Here is a 26,689-nt window from a genome sequence, read left to right on the forward strand (position 1 = left end):
TATGGCGGGCCATATCTGTCCCTGCCACACAGCTAGTAAGGCAAACCTCCTGCATGAAACTTCATCTTCCTACCAAAATCGGGTTATATTACGTCATCTTAGATACCAACACAAATTAAGCAAACTAATACCTTATCTAGCCATACTGCAAATTTCAATCATGTGTGTGCTTTATAAACAGACAACATCACGTGAGTCGGTTTTCTTGCTGTGTTCCAGTTTGCCGTGCTGACTCACACCAGCTCAGGACCACCTCTCCGTTTCAGCATCAAGATGGAATGGAAGGGCCTGCCCCGTGGCTTAGCGGTTAAGTGCGCGCGCTCCGCTACTGGCAGCCCGGGTTCGTATCCCAGGCGCGCACTGACGACGCACCGCTTCTCCAGCCATGCTGAGGCCGCATCCCACATACAGCAACTAGAAGGATGTGCAGCTATGACATACAACTATCTACTGGGGCTTTGGGGAAAAAAAGGAGGAGGATTGGCAATAGATGTTAGCTCAGAGCTGGTCTTCCTCAGCAAAAAGAGGAGGATTAGCATGGATGTTAGTTCAGGGCTGATTTTCCTCACAAAAAAAAAAAAAAAAGAATAAATTCCTTAAAAAAAAACACAACAACAATATTTTATAATTCACCTCTTTGGTTAAATTTATTCCTAAGTATTTTATTCTTTTTGCGATTGTAAGTGGGATTGTATTCTTAATTTCTCTTTGTTATTTCATTGTGAGTGTATAGAAGTGCAACTGATTTTTGTTTGTTGATTTTGTACCCTGCAACTTTACTGTATTCATTTATTATTTCTAACAGTTTTTTGGTGGATTCTTTAGGGTTTTCTATATATAAAATCATGTCTTCCGCAAATAGTGACAGTTTTACTTCTTCCTTTCCAATTTGGATCTCTTTTATTTCTTTTTCTTGCCTGATTGCTCTGGCTAGGACTTCCAATACTATGTTGAATAAGAGTGGGGAGAGTGGGCATCCTTGTCTGGTTCCTGTTCTTAGAGGGGATAGCTTTCAGTTTTTCTCCATTGAGAATGATATTTGCTGTGGGTTTGTCATATATGGCCTTTATTATGTTGAGGTACTCATCCTTCTATACCCATTTTATTCAGCGTTTTTATCATAAATGGATGCTGTATCTTGTTGAATGCTTTCTTGACATCTATTGAGATGATAACGTGATTTTTAGTCTTCATTTTGTTAATATGGTGTATCACGTTGAGTGATTTGTGGATGTTGAACCATCCCTGCATCCCTGGAATAAATCCCACTTGATCATGATGTATAATCTTTTTAATGTATTGTTATATTCAATTTGCTAGTATTTTGTGAAGGATTTTTGCATCTATGTTCATCAGTGATATTGGCCTGCAATTTTCTTTTTTTGCATTGTCCTTATCTGGTTTTGGTATCAGGATGATGTTGGCCTCATAGAATGAGTTAGGAAGCATCCCTTCCTCTTCAGTTTTTTGGAAGAGTTTGAGAAGGATAGATATTAAATCTTCTTTGAATGTTTGGTAGAATTCACCAGGGAAGCTGTCTGGTCCTGGACTTTTGTTTTTTGGAAGTTTTTGATTACTGTTTCAATCTCTTGTGATTGCTCTATTCAGATTCTCTGTTTCTTCTTGATTCAGTTTTGGGAGGTTGTATGTTTCTAGGAATTTATCCGTTTCTTCTAAATCATCCAGTTTGTTGGCATTTAGATTTTTGTAGTATTCTCTTATAATAATTTGTATTTCTGTGGTGTCCATTGTAATTTCTTTCATTTCTGATTTTATTTATTTGAGCCTTCTCTCTTTTTTTCTTGGTGAGTCTATCTAAAGGTTTATCAATTTTGTTTAATTTTTAAAGAACCAGCTCTTAGTTTCATTGATTTTTTTCTTTTTTTTTTTTTTTTTTAGCAATACAGGCCTACTTCAAGAAATAAGAAAAATCTCAAATAAACAATCTACCCAAAGGAACTAGAAAAAGAATAACAAAGCCCAAAATCAGTAGAAGGAAGGAAATAATAAAAATCAGAGCAGAAATAAATGAAATAGAGACTGAAGAGATGTCTTGAGACTCCTTCCCCATCTCACAATTATGTGTTTCCGAGCGTCTTCTGTGTTCTGCTCTGTGCTTTGTATTCGCTGCTGTGGAAGGAACAGACCCAAGAGTCTGAGGCTTTCAGTGTCTCACTGCTGTTGTCAAAGTGGGGTCGTTTGATTTTACACAAGTACGTGATTGAGAAGATGAGGAATAAGTTTGTTTTAGTTCCTAAATATTTGAATTCCAAAATTATCAATGTTATAAAAATGCGTACAATAACAATTAAGTATTTAGTGTACAGACTCTCACCAAATCTCTGTCCTTGGAACTTTGTTTGTGTTTGTGTGCATGCATTTGTGTAAAACATAAGTATACATTTTTTACTTTTTCGTAACTCTTCCTGCAAGGCATGTTGTTGGCCCTGAGAGTTCTGATTTGAAATGAAGGACAACTTATGAAGTAATTATCCATGATATACATTTTTACAGCTAGAGTCAGAGTTCCCACTAATACATTAAATATTTAATTGTACAATATTCAATATGTGTGAACAATCTTTGTTATATAATATTTCAGACATACAAGAGACTAATGAGAATAAGATAATTTACGTCCATGACCTACTACACAGCCTAAGTACAAATTTCAAGTAAACCTCCTATATAAGCCTTCTCCAGGGCCACCCCACTCCCTAAATCAAGTGTCATTATACTTTTATTATGTATTTATATATTTATTTTTGTACATGCGTTAAAACATTTACGTGAATGTGTGATACTCTATATATCTTCATGCAACTTGTTTTTTCTCTCAATATTATTCATATTTCCCATGTTGACACATATATACCTAGTTTATTTGAAGTTCTGTATGGAATACAATTTTAATGCTACACCAAACTATTTATCCATCTTCCTCTTGAGGAAAATTTGTTTCCTTTTTTGAATGTATTTATTTTTGTTTGTTATTGCTATGGTTTTGCTATTAAAAACGTTGCCTCAATGAATAATTTTATACATGTTGTGTTATTTTCTTAGGCTGCTGTAACAAATTACCACAAACTGGTTGGATTACAACAATAGAAATTTATTCTCCCACAGTGTGGAGGCCAGAAGTCAGAAGCCAAGGTGTCAGCGGGGCCACCCCTCCCCACCCTCCCGGGCACCCTTCCTTGTCTCTCTCAGCTCCTGGGGGCCCCAGGTGCTCCTTGACTCCAATCTCTGCCTCTGTGGCCACCTTGCCTTCCCCTCTCTATATCTTCTCTCTTCTCTTCTGTCTCTTACACGGACACTCGTCATTGGATCAGGACCCACCTGGGGTAGTCAAGGATGATCTCATCTTGTGATCCTTAATTATATCTGCAGAGACCCGTTTTCCAAATAGGGTCCTGTTCACAGGGTCCAGGTGGACATGAATTTGGGGGCCATCATTCAGCCCACCAGAGAGTGTCTCTGTGGGCATGCCTAGGAGTAAAATGGGCAGGTCATAGGAAATGCACTTCTCTCCCATCCTCAGTACAGCCCTCGGAAGTAGCTGTCCTGCTTTACGTCCCCACCTACAGGGTACGAGCTTCTCTTTGTGCCACAACCCTGCACACACTCTTTGGCAGACTTTTTAATTTTTGTTGATCTAAAGGATAAGAAACAGTAACTCGTTGTGGACTTACTTTGCACATCCCTAATTCCTGGTGAATTTGATCAACTTTTCATATATTTATCAGCCATGGAGTTTTCCTCTTCTATGAAGTAAGTAATTGAACACTTTGCCCAGTTTTCTATTGTGCTATTTGTGTTTTTATTGATTTTTAAAAGATCTTGATGGGGCCAGCCCAGTGGCATAGCAGTTAAGTTTGCGTGCTCCACTTTGGCGGCCCGAAGTTCATCAGTTTGGATCCTGGGCACAGACCTACACGTTGCTCATCAAGCCATGCTGTGGCAGCACCCCACATACAAAATAGACGAAAGATTGGCACAGATGTTAGCTCAGGGCCAATCTTCCTCACCAAAAAAAAAAAAGAAAAGAAAAGAAAAAGATCTTTATATATTCTGGATCCTAAATCTCTGTCATATGTATATGACAAATATCTTCCAATCTGTGGCTTATATTTTTATTTTTTAAATGTATGTTGATGCAACTTTTTAAACTTCAATGTAGTTGAACATATCTACAGTTTTCCTTTATTGCTATGCTTTGTTTATGGCATTCTCCATACCCCAAATCATATTCTCTATTATTTTTATTATAAAAGTACTGAATTTTGCTTTTAATATTTAGGACTTCAATCACATTAAATTTTATGATGTGATATTGTAATCTAATGTTATTTTGTTTTCCTTTGAATGACCAGTTGTCCTAGGATAATTTATTAATCTACCATGTCATCTCTGTCATATATTTTTAAATCTATGAGTATATATATATGAATATTCTTTTTGTCATGAAGGTGGCATTTTTAATTAAGTGCTGTGGATTATTCAATAAGTTGTGTTGTATATTTAAAAAATATTAGCATCTTATTTCACATTCTGTACCAATATAAGTTTGAGGTGAGTCAAGTATTTAATGTAAAATGAAAGCTCTGAAAGGAAATATAGGATAATAGCTGTATAGTTTTTTTAAATTAAGACCTTTAGTGATGATAATAGGTAGAAAGGTGGTGATGGTAGAAAGCCCAGAGAGATGTTGCTATATAAATAAAAATTAATGCTGAAGACTATAAATGAAATTTAAAAACAGAGCTGAGATGCAGACGTGACATGATTAGAATTATGGACACAGGGAGGTTGGCACCAGAAAAATAGGCAAAGAACATGAACAGAAATTATGCAAAACAGGAGACGTAAACAAACAAAATAAAAATTTGCTAGTATTCAGATAAATTCAAATAAAAATTTGTCACCCTCTACCAGCCTCCCCAGTAGCAGTGGAAATGGTTTATAATAATACTCAGTGGTTCTAAACTTGGATAGTATTTTTAGATGGCAACTTGATAATGTAATAAAAACCTTAAAAAATTTGAATTTTTTTGATTCATCAATTCCAACTCTTAAGATTCTATCCCAAGATAATTACCATCCAACAGTGGTATCTATAAAAGCTAAAAATGGAAATAACACGTATGTTTAGCCATAGGAATCAATTGAGGCACACAGTAACATACAGACAGTAGTACTGGTGGATATTAGTATAGAGATGCCTTTTTTCTTCAATATTTGCCTATCTGTACTTTTCCCCTTATTTTTACAATGCACTTATGCCATAATTTCTGATCATTTGAAAATATAGAAATTTTTTTGCCATACTTGGGCCTTTTGCACTATGAATTTGAGAAGCGATTCTCCCATAATTTCTGGTTCTTTTATGGTTTGAGTTTTTGCGTTTTAAACTGTCAATGAATCTGAAGTTTATCCTTATGTGACATGAAGCTGTCGATGATTCTTTATAGTCTTTTCCCCCCCAAAAGACCACTATTTGTTGTGTGATACAGCTTTTCCACATTGATTTGAGGTGTTATCCTTATTATGCATTCAATTCTTTAGGTCAATTTCTGAATTTTCTATTTTGTAAAGTTGACGTTTCCATCTGTATTTGCATCCAGTGTAAATTACTGAGGTTTTGTAATACCTTACAGCTTCTGGCTCAGCTTGCCCCCCCACTCTTCTTTGCTTATTTTTTCCCAGCTTTTCTTGCTTGTTTATTTCTCCATATAAACCTAAGAACTACTTTGTTCAGTTAAAGGACACTTGTAAGACTTAAAAGAGAAGATGGACTTGAATTTATTAAGAAAAAAAGTAGAAAAACCATCATAAGAAAATTCAAGACAGATGGCAGAGGAAATCAATATTTGCAACTAATATTCTCAAAAAAAGGTTAATTCCCTTAATATGTAAATCAATAAGAAACAGAGAAATACCCTCCACAAATGGACAAGAAATATGAAGAATATTTGACAGAAATGGAAAGATATTTAACATTACTCATCATAAAACAAATTAGAAGCACGCTGAGAGCTTCCTGACCAAGAATCTAGTCCTGGAATGGCCATTTGCTGTAAACAATCAGAAACTGTGCAGAATATACAGAGCATCTGTTTCCACATGTTGGGCAATAGACGAGTGGGTCTGAGGTCCCAGAGAGGAGGGAAGGTGAGCTGATCTCTGTGATCGCTCCTTTTCCTGCCCGGAGGCACCTTCCACACCGCAGCACAGGGAGGGAGCACTGGAGCATGTGTTCTTGCTGAATGGAAGAGACAGATTGAGTTGAAACTTTGAGGCATCCGGAATTCACAGAGCAGATTACCAGAGGAGAGGGAGTTAAAGAGAGAAAGAGCTCAAGAAATCTGCAAAGGGACCCCTCAAGGCCTTGGCTGAATACTAAGCATTGTGTGTGTGGGGGGTGAAACTTTCAAGGCAGGGCCAAGAACAACTACCAGGAAGCCGTGAGGCCAGCAGTTCCCGCAGTTCACACAGGGTTGGGAGATGGCAGTTCCAACCAGCCAAAGTGGAAGGAAGCAGTCAACCTGAGGACTTTCAGGAGAGAGCCCAAGGAGTTGCTCCTTAACTGCAGGGCTAACATCACCCTAAAGACTACGCTACACACACCCAAGCAAAACATGAAAGCAGATCTTGAAAAGATGCAGCTGGTCTGCAGGTGACTCACTGCCTCTCACACAGTATCAACACTGTGAAAAGGAGACAGCAAAATCTAGACACTCAGCGTGGCAGTATTCACTCAACTGGCAGCCATCAAATTCTACCAGACATGGGTAGAAGGAGGAAGATATAACCCATAACTAGGAGAAATATGAGTCAAAAACAGACCCAGAAAGGATAGAGGTGGTGTAATTATCAGACAAAGATATGAAAGCTTTTAAAATATGTTCAAGGATTTAAAGAACAACATAAACATAATGAGGACAGAAATGGAAGGAATGAAAAACAGCCAAAGGGAACTTTCAGAGCTGAAAACACAGTCTTTGAAATGAGGAATACATTTGATGGTCTGCACGGCAGGTTTTACACAGAAGCCTCTCATTTCTTTGGTTCTTCTGATTCCTTGTCCCTTGAAAAGGGGATGATCTAGCCCCACGTACTCCAGAGCGAGAAGGAGTATGTGAGCATTGTTATGACAAATAATCGCTCCTTTGAGTTTGTGAATACCCAGGCAGTCCTGAAAATGTAAAATGCTATAGAAATGCAAGCGTTCCATACTTGGAGTAATCACTCAATTCCTGAATCTCCTAAAGTTTTACTAATAAGGGAAATCCATACAGACAGTTCAAATGTTTTTGAAAAAATAGCCAAATATATTAAATTTTATATTATCTATTATACACAGTTCTAAAATACATCTTTTGTTAATTCTTAAAATTTTAATGTGTTTTTATTATTATTGAGGTGAATTAAGAATTACAGGGAGAAAATACTTAATTAGGAATGTGGAAAAAAAAATTCAACTGAGTGAATTTGAGATCTTATTGGCTTTATTCAGTGAATCAGGCAGCAATCCCATCTACCCAACAGAAAGGAGCTCCCGGGCTGCATGCTGGGAGGCTTTCACAGGTGGGAGGAGGCGGGGCAGGGAGGTCACGCAGGCAGAGTGGATTGTTTGTGGGAAGGCGGTTATCTCACTAGAGCTGACCAGGTAATTCCAGATGAGTGGGTTAAAGGTCACAGTCCTGGGAGAGGTGGAGACTGCAGGTGGGTTAGGTATTAAGTCTTGTTTGCTGATGTGGGGCTTAGCATTAAGGACTCCATTTTGGGCCTGAAGTCTCTTTTTTTTGGCGAGGAAGATCAGCCCTGAGCCAACATCTGCTCCCAATCCTCCTCTTTTTTGCTGAGGAAGACTGGCCCTGGGCTAACATCTGTGCCCATCTTCCTCTGTTTTGTGTGGGACGCCGCCACAGCACAGCTTGATAAGTGGTGCGTAAGTCCGCACCTGGGATCTGAACCTGTGAACCCCAGGCCGCCGAATCGGAACGCATGAACTTAACCACTACGCCACCGGGCTGGCTCTGAAGTCTCTTTTTTGACAGGAGATTGGACCAGATTTTGTTTAAGATCCTTTGGAATCTCATGATTTTATAATTTCTGGGATTTTAAGAATTTAGGGCTTCCCGATCTCAGAGTGAATTTATTAGGAAAATAGAGATGAACGATCAATAATTGAAGATTTCTAATTTATTTCCTTTTTTTGGTAGGATTCAATTTGTTAATGCTCAATTTTATATGAGACAAATGAAATTACAGTAAATTTCTAACTTCTTAGATTTTTTCATCAAATCTATTTTTTTTTGATCTTTCAGTGAATAACCCTATACCTTCCAATTTGAAATCAGAAGCAAAAAAGGCTGCTAAAATTCTGAGAGAATTCACAGAAATAACTTCCAGAAATGGACCAGATAAGATCATTCCTGGTAGGTAAATAAAATACATACCGTACTTTTCTAAACTTGCTTTGTTTTCTAAATCACATCTTGTGTTCCTTGACTTCAGGCCATCGACCCCCTGGGAGCAGCAAGTCCCCAGCCCCCCTTTTTCTCCTGGTGATCTTCCCAGCTGGTCTCTTGGGAGCCTTCTGCCTCCCTCTCCCGCCTCCCCTTTGGGGGCCCATGGCCCTAAACTCCACATGTCCGTCTCCACTGTGGCTTTCCTCAAACTCACCTGTTCTTATCCTCAATTTCTGAGAACTTTGCAAGCTTATCTTGCAAACTCACTAGTTAATCGCATAAATAAATTTTAATTTTGTGTTTTGCTTTTCTTGATAAAATGTTTACATTTTATGTAGTTTAAGAAGACATTGATCAATAGTTCCCAACACTGCTGCACATCAGGATTCCCTGGGTCATTGAAACACAGTCCCTAAATTCCCCCAAACCTGCTGAGTCAGACCCTCGGAGCAGTGTGGCCAGGAGTGCTTTTTTTTTTTTGGTAAGGAAGATTAGCCCTAAGCTAACATCTGTTGCCAATCCTCCTCTTTTTGCTGAGGAAGATTGGCCCTGGAGTAACAACCGTGCCCATCTTCCTCTACTTTATATATGTGACGCCTGCCACAGCATGGCTTGATAAGTGGTGTGTAGGTCTGCACCTGGGATCCAAACCTGCGAACCCCAGGCCACCAAAGTGGAGCGCGAGAACTTAACCACTACACCACTGGGCTGGCCCCAGAAGTGCAGATTTTTAACATGTTTCTCATGTGGTTCTCAGCAGGCAGGCTAATCGAGTAGGACCTGGTCCAGAGGTGAGCCTCTGGGAGTGATTTCTGAAGCATGTTTCATAGAGCACTCATCTCATGCAAATGAGCTTGGGCAGTGTTGCAGACTAGCCTCCCTCTTAGTTCGTCACAGTGCATGGCTGATCCTGTATTAAAATACAAACACCAGTTTAATTTCTTAAGCCAGATTTTCTGAAGTTATTTAACAGACCTTTAAATGTTTGATTTTTTTAAATTTGTTGTTGTTATAATAATAATATTAATAATATTAATTATTGTTATGTCGCCCCAGCCACTCCCCCCCTCATAAGAAAACAGCGTTTCATGGAGCGTTCCAGTCCGAGTGCAGACTGGACCAGCAGCTGCGCTCACCTGAGAGCTTGTTAGAAATGCAGAACCACAGACTCCGCTTAGGCCTAATCAATCAAAATCTGCATTTTTCACAAGGTCTCCTGAGTTGTATTCACATACAAGTTTGTGAAGTACTGCTTTAGGACTTGAGGAAGATTCTACTAGAAAAACTGAATTTTCGGTAGCAATATTCTGAAGCAGGAGATGGCAGATATTTATTGATCTATGATAGCATCTACATATTTCTATGTCAGGCTAGCCCAACTTATGGAGAAACTGTATTTCCTAACATAAAAACAGCTGAGTATGGATTATTCCTCACGGATTTTGTACAGCCAAATTCCGTCTTGCGTTTCTTCTGCCTTCAGACAAAGGCCACCCGACTCCTTTTCAGTGGCTGTAGCTCAGAAAATGAAAATCAGTTCACACAGTAGCCTGAGGAAGAACTTACTCCTGAGGGTGTGCAGGTGTGTGTTATGGGGAGGAGAGGGCCCCACAGCTGCCAGAGGACCCAGCCTCAACCTTCCTAGAGCCTTCCTTGGGATGAGGAGGGAGGGGCATTATGTTTACGTTAAAACGAGGGTGATCTATTATGTAACAGAAGATAAAATCTGCAAAACACTTTAAAACAAAATGCCTAGACTTTTAGATCTTCTTAGCGGTGTGAGTTCACCCTGCTCTGATTGAAGGGTTCTGAGACGTAAGTGGAACTAAATTTAGAGAGTAAATCTGCCATCAGTACATTCTAATAGCTAACTGGCAAATTACTTAGGGACTATTGGCATTTTAGTGTCCCTGAATTTGGGTAGACAATCTATAAAAATATACTTGACATTTAAAATATGTTCATTTTAAAACATACACTTTTGTTATCTGTAGCGTTTCTAAACAGAGGCAGTACTAACTGTAAAAGCGTTGAGTGAGAATGGAAGACAAGGTGTTGAGGATGATATTCTGCCAACGTGTGGTTGTAAAAACAAACCTACGTGATATGTAATGCAGCTTTCAACCTCAATACAACATATCATAACCTCTGAAAATGCAGAGCTGAGGTGCACTGTGTCGGCCGCTGTCTGGGAAGCCAGACTCACTCTCTGCGCTCTGCTTGGTTACGAACAACTCCACCGACGATCTGCATGCGAGCGTATTCATGCTCTTGGATGAATTATCTCTGAGAGTCTGCCATTAATTTAAATTTGGAAATGGTGTGCATAATTGTGTTAGAAATTTAGTGTTTTTCTAGGAACACCTATAAAGCCTTTTGTGTGTTTGGGTATAGTGTCTGGTTTGACTTCCTTGACAGAATATTTGACTAAAGTGATGATAAATTAAACCACCTTAACAGTGATATTGGAGTCCCAGAACAATGTCCAGTGTTTAGGCTTCTCCTATTATTTGAAGGAAGTTCCATTGTGTAAATAAATCCACAGAATAGTGGGGCACGGTGTTTAGTGGGTGCATATGTTAATAACCCTCATTTTATGTAGTGAACTTCCCTGAAATGGGAATAAACCAATATTTTGTAAATTGAATTAGGTTTTCAGTGCACTAGTAGTTATGTGTTACTCAAATTCTATAACAGATCATTTTATAAAGCTAAAACACTTTAAGTGGCAAAATCACTTAATTTTTCTGTGTTGGAATACAGATATTCATGTTAATGAAAGGTGAACTTGACCGTGTGGCTTTAAGATCAAAGTTCTGCCACGTGCTGCATGTTGTCATTTTTTAAGTTTCTCCTTAATACTGAACTTAATAGATCTTAGTAGATCTTAATAGAACTTAATAGATCTTAGTTTCTTTGAAAACAGTATCTCGTTTTTTAAATTATGAATTATGTTCTAAATTAATTGAAGTCAGCAAATTATTTGTCCTGCTACTGGATGTCAATAAAATCTCATCCAAATATCTCATTTATTGTGGCGGTTGCAGGATTTTTGAGCACTTATGATGTTACATTCAGCCCTGCAAAAATAACAACACGAAAGAAGAGGGAGGAGCACGCAGGCTGCAGGCCCATCTGCTACCTGACTAGGTTTCATTCATGGCTCGTACGTGCCACTACGACTTCTCCTGAGAACGCAGGCCGCCTGTCACCAACCCCGTGTGTACCGACTGTTTAGCGCATGCTCTCTCTCCAGGCGTGTGCGTTAGGAATGCTTGCTTGCCTCTTGTCTTTGTCTTTTCAGCCCATGTAATTGCTAAAGCCAAGGGCCTTGCGATCTTGTCTGTGATCAAAGCTGGATTTCTGGTAACTGCGCGAGGAGGCAGTGGGATCGTGTTGGCGCGTCTTCCAGATGGAAGTAAGTTGTTATTTCTTCACCTGGAGGAGAAGAGAATCTTAGTTCTTTTCTTGTTCTGTTTCCATTTTGAACACATTTCATAGGGAGCATGACAGGTTCCCAGGACACTTAGAATTGCCATCCTAAGGGCTGCTCCCTTGAATGTGCACCATGGGTGTCAGATAACTGAGGGCAATGAGCCTCCCATTTCTCTCCTCTTAAAGTACAGTCACGTGTCGCCTAACGACGGGGTCGCGTCCTGAGAAATGCGTTGTTAGGTGGTTTGGTCGTGTGAATATCATAGGGGGCACTGACACAACCCTCGATGGTGTAGCCCACCACACGCCTGGGCTGTGTGGTGCTGATCTTATGGGGCCACTGTCGTCTGTGCGGTCCGCTGTTGACTGAAATGTCGCGATGCAGCACATGACTGCATGAGACAAGACTCAGTGCGTAGATCTGGCTTTGTCTTGTATACGTGTTGGAATTCTTCCATGGAGAAAGTGTTAAACCTGACAATATTTGCATTTTATTGTTAAATATGAATTCTTATTCCTGAACTTCATGGTACAACTGTTTTCTTTTGTTCTATGGAAGTTGATAAGAAAATAAGGACCATCTGTAAGCTTTTCTCCTGTTCCTGTGGGAGATAATAAAAACTGAAATATTTTAAACAATATCCCCAATGCAGAATCATATCAAGATCAATATAATTTGGTTTTACTTTCTGGCGTGAAATCTAATACTTGACTTCTCAGGGATGAAATTGAAATATGTTTGACTTGAATCCCAGGAAGCAACATTTATAGTAGTATTTAAAATGTATATAGGTGTGTCATGACCAACTAAAATGCTTTTTATACCAGTTTAACATTTGCTGTTCAGTCATGTAACTGAACACATTTCTCTGTTAATAGCTATTTTTTAGTGTAGATAATTTTATTTTGGGAGAGGGCCTGGAACGTTCACTGACAATAGATGCACCTGGGTGTTTGTGGGGCACACGGCCCGTACACGTCAGCCGATTGGATCCACCGTTTTTCCTGTGAGGCGTCCCCACAGTCAGGAGAGCCTGTCCCTGAAGCTGTGAGTCAGCGTTCATGGCTCAGTACTTGGCTATGAAACAGAAGCGACACAATTCTCTTCCTCTCAAGCATCACGTAAACTTTCATGGGCAGACTTCTCAGCAGTACAGCCAGAGATGGCGGAGGCATGTGCAGAGGGGTCCACGTCAGATGGGCTCAGGGTCTGTAGGACGCCCTTGGGGCTGCGGGTCCCACGCCATTGACGGGTGACCATCTGAAAAGGTGGAGGAGCTGCCAGCCTCCGGGGTATCTCTCAGAGCCTCAGGCGGACCTGCCCACTGGGTTCCATGCCTACGCTTCTCTCCCCGTCTTCCTGAGCAGCAGCGCTCACTCTCCAGAGGGTGATTTAAGTCTCCCCAAAGGAGGCCCGGCAAGTCCCTGGATCCTGGCCAGATGGGCGGTCTTGAAACAGGGACAGTTGCTGACATAGGAAATGGAAAACAACTTGGGATTATAAAACACTAATTTCTGTCCTCAAAACTCCTCTAAGCCCAGATAGATTAGTTGTGGATATATTCAAGCAATATCCTATTGTCTAGAATACATGGTAGCATGGAACACCAGGTGTAGGGAGTTAAGAACCATTTTCAGAAAGTATTTTATCTAGACTATCTCACCCTCCCCTCACCAAAGTAGTTTTTTTCCTAGACTTAACATACTGTTTCTATATAGGAAAAATAAGCATACAGTAATCCTGAAATGTGCATGAATGCTGAATAGTGGCAAATGGAATGTTTGTACTTAGTTTCCAAATGTAAGGAAATTTATCTTGTTAGAATTTTAATAATCTTGAATTTATAGCCTATTTCTTGTGCTTCTACTGGGCACAAAGGGTGTCAAAGCAGTTTTTGCCCTCAGAAATTAATAATAGAAACAGTTTAGTATTGTGTTACTGTTAGAATGATTATAATAAACTCGTATGAATCCTTTTGCTCTCATATTTATGATAAAATTCCAGCTAAAGGCTGGAACTACAGCTCAATTTTGTAAAACATTATAAAAATGTTGATAGTTGAGATTATCAAATGCTAGTATGTTTAGTTGGTGAAAATTCAATAGTTTGGTATTATGCATGTTTATCGAGAAAGATTAAAAACGTGAATTTGAGAGTCTATGAGACCCATAATGAAGATCTAATACCTTTCAAATATTTTTAACTTAAAAAATTATATATGTTTGTTAAAAAGAATTTAAAAACATAGGGGAAAATGCCAAAGTCTCATTATTTAAAAGAGAAACACTCTTCACTCACATTTTAGCATTTTTCCTTCCCATATTCATGTGCCACGGGGTTTTAATCTTATCGTCATGTTTGGCCGCTTGTTTTTATTAGAATGGTCTGCACCTTCTGCCATCGGGATAGCCGGGCTCGGTGGAGGATTTGAAATAGGAATTGAGGTAAGTGGGTGACGTGTATGCACACAACTGCCACATTCTCTAAAACAGCCAGAGCTTAATACACGAAAGTTGAGAGATTTCCTACTGTTCTTATTTTACCACCTCTGGCAACTGTTCCCTTTTATTTTCTTGATGAAGCTCTACCTAAAACTATCTAATGTTTACCATTTTTCTTTCCTTTTCTTTCATCTAGAGTAGATGTTTTCAATCACCATTTCATCTGGTCCATCTTTAGCACACCTGTAGAATAGATATGTCTCAGGTCTGACGAACTATAATTGGCAATTTATGGCTTGCTAATTGCAGAGTTGTTTATCTCCTCAGTGGGCAGTTGAACAAGCCAGGGCTCAGACAGTGTGTCACCCTTTGTGGCAAAGTCCAGTTTTGTTAATCTGATACTCAAATTACTTCACTTCGTATTGTTTCATTTTATATCTTTGCTCCTAATGATTATGGCTTCTATCAAATGGACTAGAAATTGCACCAGGATATACTTGTTTACAGAGGTCTGTTACATAGGATCATCTTCTGCATGATATTAATCTTTCGTCTGTTGCTTTATTGCTAAGTGATAAATCAAATCTCCTAAATTTCTCAAATCATTTTCTTCTCAAATTGCAGTCAGTTTCTTCCTCAGCTGTCCTGTTATGAATTTGCTCTGTTGCCGTTGTTTTAAGTTCCCTTGGCCTTATTAGGAGGATATATTTCCACTCCTCTCCTTCCATCTTTATCTGAACTTCTTTACTTGCTGCTGCATAAATCTGTTTTACGAAAAGAGGAACATACTTTAGTTTTGCTTATCATGACTGCCTTTTTGTTGCATATTCAACCAAATCAGAGCCTTCAAAAATGTCGCCCTCCTGTGGAACATGTATTTTCACCAGCTGCTGGACCTTGCTGCCCACACTTGCAGAATGACTGGCAGTTTTCTCGGCACAGATGAGGCTCTGCTACGTTGCTGGTTGTCCTGGGTCACAGCCGAGTCTGTCCACTTCTGACTCCATGCACGGCTGAGGGGCATGCTGTGGGGATCTCTCTCAAATAACATTGATTTCAAAAATGATGAGACACTCAGTAATAATGACTGCCGTAAGTTTAGTATATTAAAGATTAAAAATGAGAGTCTCCATGATGATTCTTTGGAAATTGTGGATTTGGGGCCATAGTTCACGTTAATAGCCTTGAAAAGCAAGTACAAGTAAAAGGTAGTCCTATCATCCAGTAAATGACATAGAAAGATTTAAAATCAACACCCTGTAAAATGATCACTTGGTTATCTTCCAAAGGCGACATGGTACAGCGCTGTTGGAGAAGACGCCCAGGCTTCGGCTCTGACCCGAGCACCTTCCAGCTGTGTGGTCTTTACCACCTCCCTTTTCCTCTCTGCACCTTAGTTTCTTCAACCGTAAAGAGAGAGGAAAAGAGCCTTCCCTCTGGGCTTATTAAATAAATGAATTTATACATAAAAAACACTTGGAATGGCATGAACTATTGTAATTTTTATTGTTAATATCTTTTTTATCTTTGCAATACTTATTTATTCTTGTGATTTATAGAAACTTTTGATTGCAAAGCTTACCCTCATGGGAAGTATAGAAATTAACTCTGGAAATGTGTTTAAATAACGTACATGGAAGATAATTATTAACTTTTTAAAATATCTGTTTCACGTGGAGATTAGAAGACTGTCCTGGAGTTGGTGACCCACAGATCCGTCCCTGAGTGTGGCTGTGATGGTACAGCCGTCACGCACTTTTCAGCGTCAACAAGTGTAGGTGTAGCTCTCCGGGAAGATTCTCGGGTCTTATCACGAGCCTGTGTCACCTCCTTTCATAACCACTGCCCTCACACAGCACTTCCTCCTGCTCTGTCAGGACCTGTAAGGAAGCTGGAGAATTCTCAGGATGTGGCGGCTATGACACGGCAGCTCCCATGACGGAGAGTGAGGGAGAGTGAGCATCTGCCTGAGGACGGTGTTGCCAGCAGCAGCTCTGGCTTCCAGGAAAGAGGCAGCAGCCTGTGGCGGATGGGGCAGGAGGACAGACGTCCTCAATTAGGGAGAGGAATGAGTCCAGCCCCTGGCTGACTTGGGCTCCTCTTCTTCCAGCGCCTTGCCACTGTCCTCACGGAGCTTCTGACACACGGTAGCCTGTTACCCCTCCTGTGTGCCCCTTACTTAGATGTGAGCACCTCGAAGGCGGAGACTTTCCTTCACACCTGCCCCTCAGACTGGCCAAGGATCAAACGCCAAGTAGACACCCAAAATGATCTCAGTGTCTTTTGTTCTGTTAACCCTTCTCTTTTTGCTGAGGAAGATTGGCCCTGAACTAACATCTGTTGCCAATCCTCCTCTTTTTGCTGAAGAAGATTGGCCCTGGGCTAACATCTGTGCCCATCTTCCTCTACTTTATATGTGGGATGCCTGCCACAGCATGGCTTGATAAGCGGTGCATGGGTCTGCGCCTGGGCTCTGAACCTGCGAACTCGGGCTGCTGAAGTAGAGCGCGCAAACTTAACCACTTTGCAACCCGGCCAGCCCTGGATCGTTTTTTGTGTTGTTGTTGAGTTGTATGAGTTCTTCATATATTTTGGAAATTCACTCATTGTTGGATATGTGATTGCAAATATTTTCTCTCAGTTGCTGGGTTGTCTTTTTGTTTTGTTGATGGTTTCCTTTCCCATGCAGAAGCTCTTTAGTCTGATGTAGTCCCATTTGTTTATTTTTTCTTTTGCTTCCCTTGCCTGAGTAGACATGGTATTTGAAAAGATACTACTAAGACCAATGTCAAAAGCGTACTGCCTATATTTTCTTCTAGAAGTTTTATGGTTTCACATCTTACATTCAAGTCTTTAATCCATTTTGAGTTAATTTTTGTGTGTGGTGTAAGATAATGGGCTACTTTCATTCTTTTGCATGTGGCTGTCCAGTTTTCCCAGCACCATTTATTGAATAGACTTTCCTTTCTCCATTGTATGTTGTTGTCTCCTTTGTCAAAGATTAGCTGTCCACAGATGTGTGGGTTTATTTCTGCACTTTCGATTCTGTTCCATTGATCTGTGTGTCTGTTTTTGTGCCTATACCATGCTGTTTTGATTATGATAGCTTTGTAGTGCATTTTGAAATCAAGGATTGTGATGCTTACAGCTTTGTTCTTTTTTATCAGGATTGCTTTGGCTATTCGAGGTCTTTTGTTGTTCCATATAAATTTTAGGATTCTTTGTTCTGTTTCCGTGAAGAATGTCATTGAGATTTTGATAGGGATTGCATTGTATCTGTAGATTGCTTTAGGTAGTATGGACATTCTAACTATGTTGATTCTTCCAATCCATCTGTGTGGAATATCTTTCCATTTCTTTATGTCATCATCAATTTCATTCAATAAAGTCATAGTTTTCATTGTATAGGTCTTTCATCTCCTTGGTTAAATTTATTCCTAGAAATTTTATTCTTTTTGTTACGATTGTAAATGGGATTGTATTGTTGACTTCCCTTTCTGCTAGTTTGTTATTAGTATATAGAAATGCAACTGATTTTTGTATGTTGATTTTGTACCCTACAACTTTGCTGTGGTTGTTGATTATTTCTAATAGTTCTAATAGCATCTGTTGTAATTTCTCCTCTTTCATTTCCAAATTTTATTTATTTGAGTCTTCTCTCTTTTTTCTTAGTGAGTCTGGCAAGGGTTTGTCAATTTTGTTTATCTTCTCAAAGAACCAGTTCTTAGTTACATTGATCCTTCCTATTGTTTTGTAGTCTCTATTTCATTTATTTCTGCTCTGATTTTTATTATTTCCCTCCTACTTACTTTAGGCTTTGTTTGTTCTTTTTCTGGTTCTTTTAGGTGTAGTTTAGGATTACTTATTTGAGATTTTTCTTGTTTGTTGAGGTGGGCCTGTATTACTATAAATTTCCCTCTTACTACTGCTTTTGCTGCATCCTATAAGAGTTGGTATGATGTTTTTTCATTTTCATTTGTATCCAGGTATTTTTTGATTTCTCCTTTGATTTCTTCATTGATCCAATGGTTGTTCAGTAGCATGTTGTTCAGTCTTCGCATATTTATGACATCCCTCCCTTTTTTCTTGTATTTCTAGTTTCATAGCATTGTGGTTGGAAAAGATGCTTGATATGATTTTATTCTTCTTAAATTTATTGAGACTTGCCTTGTTTCTCAGCATATGGTCTATCTTTGAGAATGTTCCATGTGCACTTGAGAAGAATGTGTATTCTGCTGTTGTTGGATGGAATGTTCTCTATATATCTAGGCACATCTGTTCTACTATTTCATTTAAGGCTGCTGTTTCTTTGTTGACTTTCTGTCTGGGTCATCTATCCATTGACATAAGGGGAGTGTTGAGGTCCCGTACTAGTATTGTTGCTGTCAATTTCTCCCTTTACGTCTGTTAGTAGTTGCTTTATATACTTCGGTGCTCCTGTGTTAGGTGTATATATATTCATAAAGGTTATGTCTTCTTGGTGGGATGTCCCTTTTATCATTATTTAATGCCCCTCTTTGTCTCTTGTTATTTTTATCTTGAAATCTGCTTTGTCTGATAATGGTATGGCAACACGTGCTTTCTTTTGCTTGTTGTTTCCTTGGACTATTGTCTTCCATCCCTTCACTCTGAGCTTATGTTTGTCTTTAGAGCTGAGATGTGTTTCCTGGAGGCAGCATATTGTTGGGTCTTGTTTTTTAATCCATCCAGCCACTCTGTGTTTTTTGATTGTTGAATTCAGTTCATTTACGTTTAGAGTGATTATTGATATATGAGGGCTTAATACTACCATTTTATCGCTTGTTTTCCAGTTGTTCTATATTTCCATTGCTTCTTTTCCTTTGTATTTCTGACTGCCATTTCAGTTTGGTGGTTTTCTGTGATGGTGTTCTCTTTATTTATGATTTGTGACTCTGCTGTGATTTTTTGTGTAGTGGTTACCATGAGGTTTGTATAAAAGATCTCATAGATGAGCTAGTCCATTTTCTGATAGCCTCTTATCTCCATTAGCCTAAGCAGGTTCCACCCACTTCCTCTTCCCCTTCTAGGTTTTTGTTGACACAGATTATTCTGTTTTGTGTTGTGTGTTTGTGACTAAATTGAAGTGTTTATTGTTATTTTTGATGCTTTCTTTCCCTTTATCTTTTATGTTATAATTGTTTGCTAGCCTATTCTGATAGACAGCTGCAATTTTATGATTTTCTCTGTCTGTTTATCTCCTTGCTCAAAGCTTTGTAAACCTTTGCTTTTTATTTCAGGTAGGAGGGCTCCCTTCATCATTTTTTGTAAGGCAGTTCTAGTGGCAATGAACTCTCTCAGCTTTCATTTATCTGGAAAAGCTTTTATTTCTCCATCATATCTGAAGGATAATTTCACTGGATAGAGTATTCTTGGCTGATAGTTTTTGTCTTTCCATATTTTGAATATTTCATCCCATTCTTTCCTAGCCTATAAGGTTTCTGCTGAGAAATCCACTGAACGCCTGATAAGGGTTCCTTTTTAGGTTATTTCCCTCTCTCTTGCTGCCCTTAATATTTTTTCTTTTTCATTGACTTTTGAGAGTTTTAATGTTATGCCTTGGAGAAGGTCTTTTTGCATGGATATAATTAGGAGTTCTGTTGGCTTCCTGTACTTGTATGTCCAGTTCCTTCCCCGGGTTTGGGAAGTTCTCAGCTGTTATTTCTTTGAACAAGCTCTCTGCTCCTTTCTCCCTCCCTTCTCCCTCTGGGATACCTATAATCCTTATGTTACTTTTCCTAATTGAGTCAGATATTTCTCAAAGAATTTCTTCATTTTTTTAAAATCTTAGTTCTCTCTCCTCCTCCACCTGAAGCATTTCTAGGTTTCTATCTTTGAGGTCACTAATTCTCTGCTCCATAAAGTCTATTCTATTTTTTATGCTTTCTACATTATTTTTTGTCTCATTAATTATGTTTTTTTATATCCAGAATTTCTGTTTGGTTTTTTAGAGTTTCAGTCTCTTCGGTGAAGTATTCCTTCTGTTCATTAATTTTATTGCTGAACTCATTGAACTCACTTCCTGAGTTTCTTGTAGCTCATTGAGTTCTTTTATGATAGTTATGTTAAATTCTCGGTCAGTTAGATTGTAGTCTTCTGTGACTTCTGGTTTGGTTTCTGGAGAGTTGTCATTTTCTTTCTGTCATGCCATGTTACTGTAGTTCTTCATGGTATTTGATGAACTGATCCTCTGCTGGCATGTTTGTGGTAGTAACCACCTTTTTTTATTTGGGTAAGGCTTTGGTTACTTTGGTTCTGGTCACCCAGGTCTTGTGTTCCTCCACTGGCTCTCCGTGAGCTCAGACACTGCTGTCCCATGCACCACCTGCACTGCTGTTCCTGGGTTGCCTTGGGGTGCTGGTTGCACTGCTGCCAGGGGTGCTGGGTTCATGGGTGTCACTGTCACTCACAGGGCCCTGGGAACCTGGGGACTTGCATGCAGCCCCCACGGCTGGTGGAGATGGTGTCAGGGTTGCTGCCACTAGGGGCTGGGTCAGCGGTTCTGCTGTGGTTCCTGTTGCTTATGGTCGCAGATTCCCCCAGCCACCGTTGGTGGAGGGGCAGGGGCTGTTTTTTCTGTTCCTTCCCTGTCTGCTTGTAGTTGTGCCAGTCGGCCCTTCTGCGTTCATGTGGTCCCATCCTCTGTGACATGGTGGGCTCTCCCAGGGGCCAGGCTACTGCCGCTCTGCAAACACTCACACGTAGACTGGGCTGCCCCTGCCTCCACTCACAGTCATGCTGGCCACTGTGTGAGAATCCACGTCCTGGATTGCTGCTGCCAGGGAGGGTGAGGGGGCTGCTTCCTGGGTCTAGTCCACCTGCCTTCAGATGTATGGCTGCATAGATCTCTCAGGCATCTTGTTGTGCTGTCAAGGGAATCCTCTGTTGGTTAATGGATGTCCATTTAGTTGTAACTTAGAGGAGGAGACAAGGAACAACTCACTCCACTGCGATGCTGATGTCACTCGAATCTCAGTTTCTTTATCTGTGAGATAGGATATTAATAGTGCTACTGCCACACAGGGCTTTGTTTCCAAGCACATAGACAGCACTCACATAATTGATTCATGCTACTAAATATTTGCTGAATAATTTAATTATCTGCCTTTCTATTTTAGAATGGAAAATTAACAATAGATAACATTTTTATAAAACTTTCACATGTGTTCTTATAGCATCACTCCCATGCCATTGCTGTGGAGGGGGTTGTTCCTGCTCTCACTTGTAGATAAATAACTCAGTTATGTGACTTCTCCATAGGAGATAGCCAGAAAGTGACAGATCGGTCATTTGGAGGGAGGCTTCTGGTCCCAAAGCCAGTCAATGGGTTGTCTGCAGCACTGGGTGGTATTTCCCTTCTACGACTTTTTGTCTAGGCCTCCTTCTGCAGGTGAGGAAACAAGGCTCAGAGAAGTGAAGTTATGTGTTCTTGGTTCCACGGGTGCCTGGGTGGAAAGTGAACCCTGAATCTCTTCGCTACCAGTGCTCTGTCTGGTCCTGACTGAACTCTATCTGTGTAACACGCCATGGATTTCAGGAACTGTGTGAGGTAGGCAGGGGGCATGTGATTATGTCCAGTGCACAGAGACATTAAGTGTCCTACCTAAGATCACACAGCTAGCGTGTGGTTGTCTTTGATCATGTCCACTGGAGGCAGAGCCCAGGACAGGGCTTTGGGTGCATGTGATTTATTGAGCAAATGTTCTGGTTGAAAAGACTAAGGGGCTGAGGGAAGCAGGATGGAGAAGGGGAAGGGACCAAGCAAGGCTGTGGTCCAGGTAAACTGGCTCTCATGTGATGACAGAAGAGAAGGCACATCAGGCCACAATGTGGTCCTGCCTCAGGGACAATAGTGCCGCTCTCGCTGTCCATCAGCAGTGAGGTGGTGTGCCTACTAGCTCAGGGCCCACAGGGCCGGGGAACCCACCGTGACTGCTACAGTGGTGGGACCAGAGCCCGTCTCCTGGGTCCTGGGTCACTGTCGTCTTTCAGCCCGCTGTGCCACCTCCCATAGGTGATGACTCCTTTAGTGCGTGTGAGACGTGACTGTGATCATCAGGAACTCCAGATCCATGCTCTGTTTTGGAATCTAGACTGGGTTAGGGTTCTGAAGACATCTGAAGTTAGGAACTGGGTCATTTTTTGACAGAATCTGATGGACTTTGTTAGCTCAGACGTTAGTTAAGTCCAGATTATAGCACTGGTCCTGTTATGAGAACTGCTGAGAATTCCCGAGGTTCTATAACTCACACACCCAACAAAAGCAAAAACAGCATATTTGGAAGTCAGTGGTCTAACAACAGATAATGCTAAGACTTGGTTTAAACGTGTTAATTTTTCTTTTCAGGACAATTACAGCAAACCCAAAGCTCTGAGAACCCTGATACCTGGCTTGTCCTGGGATTGTCTAGTTGTCGGTTGTACACCAAAAGCAGGAGTCCACACTGGACCATCAAGTCTGATCAATCTTGCCTCCACCCACGACTGTAATTTGAGGAAAATGGCTCAGCTTTTTCAGGGAGAATTTGGATGAGCTCTTTTATTTTAATGATGAGGAAGGCACCTAAGCTTAAGTTGAAGAGAAATTATTGTTAGAGATCAGAATTCAATTTCTAAGCCCTCCAAGACTATGTGCAAGGAAGGACCTGCTGGTGTGAGGAATGGAAGGTGTTGTGGGATGGAGGCCCCAAAATTTGGTTTGAATGTTGAGACCGATGGTGCCACATACTGATAAGAGTTTGAGAAGGTTATTACCCAGTAATGAGGCTTTCTGGGGAGATTGGGATAGGCTTCCCAGCACGTCCAAGAATGGCTGGAGGGAATGGGGAAGGAAGACTGTCTCAGCTTCTAGGGCGGGTATGGGGTTGGGCCGGAGTGAGGGTTCCCACCAGACCCCAAGAAGGGAGCCCCAGGCTTTCTCACCAGGTTACCCAGATGTGAGGCTTGAAAGCTGTCAGCAGTCAGACATCAAAAATGGCGTCATACTCTTCATTACAGGAGGACAGCACAAGGGACTCAGCTGCTTGGGTTTGAAGTAGGCTAAACACCTAGAGGAGGTGGGATGCCACCACGTCAGGGGACAGGGTTTCAGGAGATGCAGTTGCAGAGAAGAGAAGGCCAGTGGTTCCTGAGAACGTTTCTCCCCTGGCTTTTCCTGCGTGATCAATGTGTTTCTTTAACTCTTATGTTTAAGAATTGAATTTAATTGGAAAACTTGTATCTTATTTATAGTTAATTGTGTCTAATGCAAACTTCTTAAGAAGGCTGTATCAGATTCTCAAATGTCTGTCTTATGATGTTTATTTGCTCCATTGTGCCAGTTTTCAGGAAATTTGCCTTCTGTTTTATTCTGTGGATGTCAACCTAGAGCTGGTGCGTTTCTGCTGGTCTTCTATCCGTCTGTGGAGGTTTTGACCTGGTTCTCTGTCTAATTAGTGGTATCAGCAAAGACACAGGATTATCTTAACTCTTATTTCAGGAGATCAGACAGAAAATTAAAGGATTATTTTTTTCTTTAATTGGCTCCTATAGTTTTGCCTTACTTCACTGCACTAAGATGTGCTGAGCAGAAGGAGACGTGACAGCTAGAGCATTCACAAGGTCGTGGCTGAAGACTCATCCTTTCTGAGTGTGTGTGTACCAAGCATTACGTAAAGCAATTTTATATGTGTTATCTAAAAATGTATGTAAGATATAGGTTATACAATCATGGGCAAAATTGCTTAACTTTGCATAAGAAATGGTAAATCATTCTATATTGTTCAACACCATGATCCTCAGAAATTGTCCATATATAAAATGAAAATGAGTCAAGGTGAAGCATTTTGCATGAGTCCATTAGCTGGTATATTTAGTTTGTCCTATGAGTATATTGACACTTGTAAATACACTTACAATTTCAGTGTATTTTTTTCATAAAATTATTCAAATTAAACATTTATTAAGCATCTGCTTGTATCAGGAACTTCATTAGGTCTTTTCAAGTGCAATCTCATTTGGTAATAAGAGGCTTCTTCTGTGGGGCAGATGAAACCATTGATTTGAAAACACTTAGAAGAATTTAAAGAACTATATAAATTAAGGCATCTTTTAAACATCAGTCAGCTTGGCCTTTGCATATTTTATTGGGATGTAGTAAACATGCCAGGCGTTACAAATTATTCCAAGCACATATACATATATATATATATACATATAAATGTGGTTACTATTATTATACCCATTTTACAGAGAAGGAAACTCAGGTTTCGAGCTGCTCAGTCATTTCCCAAGGTCACACAGTATACAAGAGACAGAAGTGGAATGCACTCCCACATTGTGTCGGTTGTGAGCCCACAGGCTTAGCCCCATGCCACACACCTTCCGTCTCCCGGGGGCACTGACACCCGCGCATGATCTTCACCAGAGCCCAATGAGGTGGGTCCTGTCATGTGGAGTTTACATGTGAAAAGATCAGAGATCCAAAGGCAGTCAGAATACCCCGGTCATACAGTGTGGAGAGGAGGGGCTGGGATTGACACCGGCTCTGTCATCCCCACGACCGCCCTGGCCTGTGGCCTCGTTGGGTGGGCCGTGCGATTTTCCATTCTCACTGCGGGCCCCACCACAGCGGCAGTGAGTTTGGACACAAGCGCTGTCTCCACGTGTGCACTCCACAAGCACCCTCTCATTCCAGTTTCTGCTTTTTCTTAGTGAATTTGCTTGTAGTGGTAGGCATTCACTAATGGTCACCAGTTTTCTTCTGATATTTTGAACTTCTGTGACCTTAAATGAAGTGTACAACGTGCAGTTTGCTAGCAGCAAGCACATGGCCTTGCAGGGACCTAGTGTGGGAAGGTCATCAGGACCTGGCCCCTCTGCTCCTTGACTTTCTGACTTCCCTCCTGCTCTGTGTTCTTTGACTTGGCTTTCTTGACGGGACTTTTGACCATTCCCACCTACCTATGGGTGAGCTGGTCTAGGTGTCACTATGACAGTTTACTCAACATCAGAAACCTCTGTCACACCTGTGCTGCAAGGTGGTTGGGAGGACTGGAGGAGACAGCGTGGGAACCTCGGAATATGCGTGGTGCATGGTGAATGCTCAGAGGTGTTGGTGAATTACCTGTGGAAAGATGAGTTGCCTATATCCTCAGCTCAAAATAAAAATATGACTCTTTTCATATTCTTTCTCTGTCTACATTGAAATTCTTGTTACATTATATATAGTATATTTGACTTTTAATATATATTTTAAGTGATGTTTAGGCATAATTATTTTTAAATAAATGGATTTCTACATTTTAGGTATCGGATTTGGTAATAATTTTGAATTATGGCAGAGCAGTAGAAGCTTTTGCGAAAGGTGGTAACCTCACACTCGGAGGGAATTTCACTGTAGCAGTTGGGCCCCTGGGAAGGTAAGTTCTGTAAATACTTTTTGAACAGCTGGTGGATAGTAAAGTATTGTTAAATAAAAAAGTATGTATTGTTTTGCATTAAGAGGAAACTTGAATTAAAATAAAACAAATTTATGATTTATATACCTCCCAGAGGGTTTGAGGTTGCCTACAAATAAGAAATTTACAAAACACAGCCAATGTGAGAAAGTGAAAAAATTTGAAACTGGCACACACAAAAAGAAACTAAATATTTCAGAAACACCATTGTGTTCAGAAACACAAAGGCCATTGTGTTTACTGGAATTGAATATAAAATTTACCTTTGAGCTTTGAAAGAACTAAATTAAGTCAAATTTAAATAACTGATAAAGGGTAGCATTGATCAGGAAAGAAAAAGCTTTTTTTCAAACTAAATTGTGAAGAATTGAAATGGAAGTGTTTTACTTGAGTGATTTCACAATACTCGCAGTGTATTTTTCTTCTCTATTAATGAAGAACTATTCTTGGGTTAATTGAGCAATTTAGAAATATTTCAAACCCAGACTGTTTGTAGAAGTTACACAGTAAAATCGTCTAAAAAGGTTTCTAAGTTCCATTGAAAATAGTCAGTGTAAAATGATCCCCAGCCTTGGTACTCTTGAGGTGTAGTTCTCTGTTTTAGGAAAGGAAGGCATTGGAAAATATCAGCTCCCCACTTTTGCTCTACAGTGTATTCCTCTCTATGATCACGTCCTTCCATGAGGATTTCTCATCACCTGTCCTTCCCTGTGACCTGTCTTTCCTCTAGACCACTTTAAACACCCCTAGTTAGGCCATTGGGAAGTAAAACATATGCGAACAATTGAAGTGAGTGTAGACCGAGATCATTCCTTCCGGTCAGAGGTACAGTTTTCAGGTGTAGAGCCTCTCACAGCTCTGTGATGCAAAATCGTCTGATTT

General features: G+C 40.3%; 1 protein-coding gene across 8 annotated transcripts in view; it reads left to right on the forward strand.

Moving 5' to 3' along the window:
• SH3YL1 (SH3 and SYLF domain containing 1) overlaps positions 1-26,689 on the forward strand; it is a 48,633-nt gene that overhangs the window by 8,674 nt on the left and 13,270 nt on the right. For 3 of the 8 annotated variants that reach the window (XM_058551886.1, XM_058551879.1, XM_058551882.1), the window contains exons 1-5: positions 3,234-3,771; positions 8,331-8,441; positions 11,779-11,892; positions 14,290-14,354; positions 25,656-25,768. In XM_058551886.1, the coding sequence (XP_058407869.1) occupies position 3,771; positions 8,331-8,441; positions 11,779-11,892; positions 14,290-14,354; positions 25,656-25,768 (404 nt within the window). In that variant the 5' untranslated portion in view covers positions 3,234-3,770. Of the gene's footprint in view, positions 1-3,233; positions 3,772-8,330; positions 8,446-9,957; positions 10,057-11,521; positions 11,641-11,778; positions 11,893-14,289; positions 14,355-25,655; positions 25,769-26,689 lie in introns of those variants that run through there. The other 5 variants (XM_058551881.1, XM_058551880.1, XM_058551884.1 and 2 more) reach the window with 4 other exon arrangements.

Source organism: Diceros bicornis, chromosome 12 (genome assembly GCF_020826845.1).
Source record: "Diceros bicornis minor isolate mBicDic1 chromosome 12, mDicBic1.mat.cur, whole genome shotgun sequence".
Classification (NCBI taxonomy): domain Eukaryota; kingdom Metazoa; phylum Chordata; class Mammalia; order Perissodactyla; family Rhinocerotidae; genus Diceros; species Diceros bicornis.